Source organism: Leishmania panamensis, assembly GCF_000755165.1.
Source record: "Leishmania panamensis strain MHOM/PA/94/PSC-1 chromosome 22 sequence".
In the NCBI taxonomy this organism is placed as follows: Eukaryota; Euglenozoa; class Kinetoplastea; order Trypanosomatida; family Trypanosomatidae; genus Leishmania; species Leishmania panamensis.
The window spans coordinates 505,535-511,717 of NC_025868.1; the positions used below are offsets into that span (position 1 = coordinate 505,535).

The 6,183-nt window shown below is 56.7% G+C and overlaps 1 protein-coding gene across 1 annotated transcript in view; it reads right to left on the reverse strand.

The window, feature by feature from the left end:
* Positions 1–3,550, reverse strand: part of LPMP_221200 (hypothetical protein) — a gene marked incomplete at both ends in the record, with an annotated part of 13,731 nt that extends 10,181 nt beyond the window's left edge. Inside the window, one exon of the mRNA XM_010700819.1 lies at positions 1–3,550. Within this exon, the coding sequence (XP_010699121.1) occupies positions 1–3,550 (3,550 nt within the window).
* Positions 3,551–6,183: the final 2,633 nt, after the last annotated feature.

The window sequence follows — 6,183 nt, forward strand, 5'->3', positions numbered from 1 at the left end:
CAGCTGCCAACTGCTGCTTCAGCTCCTCGATGTACTTTGAGCTCTGCTCTGCTTCCTTCTCCAGCGCTACGCACCGATCGCCATTCGTAGCACCTTCTGTTACAGCACCTCGCAGTTCCTCCCTTAGATGCTCAATCTCGGCGGCCATGTCGGCCTGCTGCACCTCCGCCTCCCGCAGCTGCTCACGCAGTGCAGTAGTCTCGTTATTCTGTATCGTGTGTGTCACAAGCGCCGCATCAGCCCCGTGTTGGGGTAGGTGACGCGAGCTGTACAACTTTGTTGTTAATGGATAGTCGTAGTCGTGCAAGCGGCGGTCGATTTCTTTTCGGGTTACGTCGGCGTCGTGCTGCACCCGCACTGTGGCTAGCAGGCTGCCAATGGAAAACCTGACATGCTTTACGTCAGTTAGAGTCGCATTGCATGCGCCACATACATCCGCAATGAATGCCTCACGTAGCATCTCAGGGTAACTCTGCAGTACCACGCCCCAGTCGTCTCCCGGCAACCGTACGGAATGCAAGGTTACAACCACAGCACCAGTTCTGCTCTTCGTCAGTCGCTCACCGTAAAGCGGGGGCTCGGGGGCCTCCCCAGCTCTGAGCAACTGCTCTTGCTCGTTGAGGATGTCTTCCTGACGACTGCTTGGTGTCAGTGAAGGTCGAAGTGGTGGAGTCGTTGGTGGCAGGTGAGCAAGTCGGTTTTCGAGGTTCGCGATGGTAGCTATGCTCTCTGCGAGCTGCTGCGCAAGAAGGTCCTCGCCGGTCTTTGGGCTGAAACTATGGCGGCGCATGTACTCGCATTCGTAGAAGGTTGTGTCACGGATTCGATTATCAAGTTGGCGCTTGGTCACGTGACTAGGATGATCCACATAGAACTCGACTCTACTCCCGTCCGCTGAAAAGCGCACCCCGGTAACAGCTGCGACGACTACATGACACACTGCCGCTGCATCGGCCGCTGCAGCACGGTGAAGCTCAGCAGGATGCTGTCGCAGTACATCATACCAGCCGGCACCAGAGAAGCGCTTGTGGTGATGAGTGGTCGAGACCCCGTCAGTGTCATCAGAAGGCTGCAAATGCTGTGGCATCCATCGCTCGTTGTTGCTGCATAGCCATGCCGGTTCGGCTTCTCGTTGGGCAACGCCATTGTCAGCCTTCACGGAACCTTGATCGCCCTTGATCTGGGTCGCAGGTAGTGAAGTGGGGGCAGCAGATCCTCCGCTACAATGTTTTGACTCAAGAGCGCGTATCTCCTCCTCCAAAGCGATGATGCGGCTCGTTGCGTTATCCTTATCGCGATCAAGGCTTTCGCACTCAACCCGCAGAGCCTCAGCGCGTATCGTCGCACCGGCCAGCCGACTTTGTGCGTCTTCATGGCCGGCGTGGGCGTCCCGTAGTTGCCTCTGCAGCTCAGCCTCTACCGACTTGTGTCGATCCGTCTCGCGTACTAGCATCCGCTGTAGGCGCTCATTCTCGCGACGTACCTCCTGTAGCTTTTTTTGAAGACCCAACAAAGCTGCTTGAAAGGCGCATGCGTCGGCCTCTTCATCGTACTCCTCGTCCTCGTCGCTCTGGGCCGCTGCGGCTTTCGATCTAGGTCCAGACAACACACTTGGGGTGTTGTGTGCCGCTGCGACAGTCCGGCCATTAGAGGTCGGCGGCGTCGGGGAAGATGAAGAATCGGTGAAGGCGGCAGCGGACAAGAAGGTCGGGGGAGCGAAGGAGGCCGCGGCACAAGCCGAAGCTGGTGGGCAGCCATCACCTTGCGACTTTGACGCGCCGCTCCGTCCTCGGCGCCGGTCAGCGCGTTCGGATACCAATGCATGTGCGCGGTGTGCATCCCGCTGATGATTAGCACACTCTTGCAGGAGATCGGCTACAGCTTGACACAGCTCAGGCCGAGTGTGCAGCGCACGCGCAGCTATCTCGTCGAGTTCCTCCTGGCCCAGCAAGACAACCCCTATCTCCTCGTTTGGAGCAGGAATGACGGAAGCAAGGTGGGGGCAAGGCGACGGCTGCACCCCTTCCTTGGGGTTGCCCGGTGACCTTGCGGAGCCGGCGGGGTCAGTCGCGCTGCCGATGCGATTATGATCACCTAACATATCGGGACTCCAAGACGGATGCCATGACGACGAAGCTGTGTTGGCCAACATCATAGCGCTCTTGCTCGACGAGGATGGTGAATGCGATTCGCCAGACGCTACTACCGACTGTGCTGCCGCTACTCGCGGTCCTGGGTGTCGCCGCGAGTGTGATGGTACTGGACAAATGATGGCACAGCGAAGCACGTCCGTGGTAATCCCTTTTGCAGGAGTAAACGTGAGCTGCACAGCAGAGCTTGTGGAACTGCTCGAGTTTCCCGGGGAACCACCAAACACACGCAGCTGTGCTTGCACTTGATGCAATCTTCTAGCCGCCGCCTTGAGCGTATTCACGTGATGGGTGAGCTGCTGCTGGAGCATGTCAGCGTGAGATTGCGTGCTGGCACACTGCTGATACACCTTAAAGGCAGCGAGCTGCGTGAAGAGCCAGTTTGCGATAGCGCAGAGAAATTCGGCCGCATCGGTCATCCGCTGCTCCATCGAGTCCATGGCTCTGTGGACTTTTTCCTCTGTGATGGCGCCGGAGCCAAAGAAGCATGCTTCGATCTCATCATACTGTTGCAGGCTCATGTCGTAGCCGACATCGTAGCTGATGCAGCGGTGCAGGAAGAGCGGATCACTCACGACGGCCCATACCTCCGGCCACGGAAGTGGGGTGGCTGGCACGTAGTGCTCCACAACACTCAGGGCCGCTCGCAGCACCGCCACAAGAGTGGCATCGTCGTCGCTGCCACTCTTGTCAGCCCCGCCGTACGCGTCACTGTGGGTGAGTCGAAGTGGCACGCCCTGTTGCCGACAGGCGTGAAGCGTGCCTTCTCTTTCCTCCAACGCACGGCGACAACCCTCGATGGCCTCGCGGGCAGCGTTCATGTCAGCCTCATTGACTGTGCGCACAGAGCCAAGCTCAGCCCGCAAGGCGAGGATGGCTGTCTGGTGATCCTCTAGCTCTTGCTGAAGACGATTCTCCTCCTTTCTCATTGCCTGCATCACACCATCGTTCGCACAGCCTTGCTGGCAGCTCCACCCCTCCAGTGTGACAGTGTGTGCGTGTGATTGTTGGACCGTTCCCAACGCCCAGTGCCACTCCTGCGCCTCGTTAAGGAACTCGTACACGACGACGGAGCCAGGATAGATAAACTTGGCGGTGTGCTCTAGACGGTCGTGCACGGCCGTCAGAACATCTCGCGTAGACAAGTCCGGCGACACACATCGGCGAGGAAGGCTGCGGTGGGCCCTCTTATGCGGCTCGAAGGAGCTTCCCACCTCACGTGGGGCTGGCCTGCCTAGCGAGTCGCCGGGTGGGCCACCCCACGACGGCGCGACGGTGGGCGTCAGGCGTGACTCGGCTATCCTCGGCCGCCGCACCGGTGTGGGAGAAGCGGCGTAGAGCATATGAGCGGAAGGGGATGCAGTTTGAGGGAGAGAGGTGCGAAAGGAAAAAAAGCTCATGCAATCAATGCCCCCCTACCTCTTCCTCTTTTTTGTGTGTGTGCGTGCGGCAGAGTGTGGAGCCGCACGCGAGAAAATGAGAAGAGAGGGCCCAAGATGCGCGCACACGAAGCGCGAGGGTGAGTCGATCGCAGGGGAAGAGGTAAAAGGAAAAAAAAAGGAACAATGCAGCGCACTGTGGCGGGAGGGACGGGAAGGCTTGAGAACGATGCGAAGGGAAAGGGAGGGAACCTCGCCAGTATCAATTTCGGCACAGAGCCACAACCAGCGTGACCTCGCACACAACAAAAATGCAGCCGCCCAAGCGTAGACGAGCGGGGGGAGGAAAGAAAAACAAGAGGAGTGCCGAAGCCCAGATGGAGAGACGCACAAGTCACGAGCTCCAATAGCGAGGGGGGGAAAAAACGAAGACAAGAGTGAAAGATGACAAGTGGGCCCCACTGGAGAAAACACAGGACGGAAGAGAAAGAGAGGAGGGGGTCGGCGACAGCAACGAAACACACGCAGACACACACACACACGCGCGCAGGGGAGGAAGGGAGGAGGGAGGGAGGGAGGCAAGCGGCACTCACACACGAAGAAAATGACGGGGGAAGGACAGAGAAAAGGAATACGCAGCAACAGAGAAAAAAAACACGAGGAAAAGAGAGCGGGCGATGAAAACACCTTTTCGAGAAATACAGACAAAGAAAAAAGTATGAAGCGGGCGTGTCCGGGTGGGACGGGGTTGTGTTGTGATTTATCAGCTCAGGATATGGATTGGCGAGGGTGCGCTTCTACGACGATAGTTTGATATGTCCCTTCTTCCTCTTCTTGTTGTTGTTTGGTTTCCCTGTCCGTTGGATCTTGGGTGCCTTGTGGCGCGCTTGCTGCTGAGGAGACAAGAAGAAAGCGAGTACGTTCTCCCGTCAGCCTGGGGAGGGGCGAAGAAGGGCAAAGCACGAATGAGTGACGGAGGGTGGGGAGAGAAGGGGTTGCGCCAAAAAGGCGAGGAAACAAAGGGGGAGGGAGGGGGTACAATGAGCCCAGGCTGACAATGAAGTAGAAAAGAGAAAGAAGAACAAAGACGGTGGAAAAGAGACGCAAAACACAGAGCCGAGGGGACACTCCTCGTCGATCAGTCTCTCTCTCGCTCTGCTTGCTTGAACGAGAAGTAGATGCCTCAATGCTGCCAAATCCGCTAATCACCGGGCGCACCCCCGCCGACACAGACACAAATACACAAGCAAGGGAATTAAAACAAAAAAAAGCGCAGTCGCAGTGAGTAGGGAAAAGAAATCAACAGCGACACTACCTCTTCTGCAGTGCGCACTCTACTTGCTGCTGTTTCTCGCGTTCCTTCTCCTTTTTCCGTCTTCTTTCCTCTGTGTACCTACAGCACCCTCTCTATGATGACTGAAGCTCGCCAAGTGAAGGGGGGAAATAAAATGATGGGCGCTGCCCTGCTGCACACGGATTGGATTGCTCCCTTTCGCTTTCTTCTCCCCAAAGTGCCTTGGTTCGCCTGTCCCTCTTTCTCTCCCTCTGAGAGACTCGCTCCTGTCAACGACAAGAACGACAAGAACGACACGACAGAAAAGGGGGGAAAGAGAGAGAGAAGGGAGAGAAGGGAAGGAGGGAAGGAGGGAAGCAACGGACTCGAATGAAAACAACACCAAAGCAAAACGCCCCCCCTCAAAAAAAAAAAATTTTTTACTGGCGAAGACCCGTGTGATGCTTCAATGATGCCCGCGGACGAAAGTACAAGATGGAAAAACAATGGGGAAGAAAAAAAAAGATAAGAAACGCCAGTGGCCGAAACGGCAGTGATAGTCCTCGCCTGCGCACGTGATGGGGACGCGGGGCACCCAAGAAGAGAGGAAGAACGCAACGCAACGCGAGAGAGAGAGAAAAAAAATGGGGGAAAGGGGGAGGATAAAGCGGGGGCGGAGAACGATGGTAGCGTTTATGGGCAGACGGGCGAAAGAGAAAGGAGAGGCTGAATGCGTAATCTAAGAGAACTCAGAGCTTTGAAATGCAAAGACATCACAGCAGCGGCGTCTGTGAGGAACAGCAGCAGCAGCAGGCGGAAAATCAAATCACACAAAACGTGTTTGCGCCCCGCGTCTCCCACACGTGACTGTGACAGTGTCCTTTGGGTGTGTGTCCTCTCTTTTCTTGACCCGTAACCTAGTCGGTAGTAACGAAGAGAGAAGAGGAGAGTAAAGAGGAGGGAGGTGCGCGTACGACGGGTCCGGGGGGTGGGGGGTGAAAGAGGAGTAGTCGTAGTGGTTGGCTGGGCGATAAAACGAGCAGAACAAGTGGGCTTCTCTCTCTCTCTGTCTGTCTGTCTCCCCTACACAGCGAAGTATCGTGGGTTTTGTTATTTCGCTTCCGCCTTCCTCCGTACCGCGACCCGCGCTCCGCCTTGTGAGGCGTCGAAAAGAGGCCCAAGATGGGCACACACTGAAGTGAGAGCGTGTGAGGGAGGCAAAGGCGAAAGCGTAGAGAGACGTGAAGTGAGTGAGTAACTGGACCGCTTTCTGTGCTGTGTTGTTGTTCGCTTCAGCGTCTGTTTCTTTCTCTCGAGAACGGGAGTGGTGAGAGCACTGAGCAGTGTGTGTGTGGGGTGGGGGGGGGGGGGGGAGTGAGGG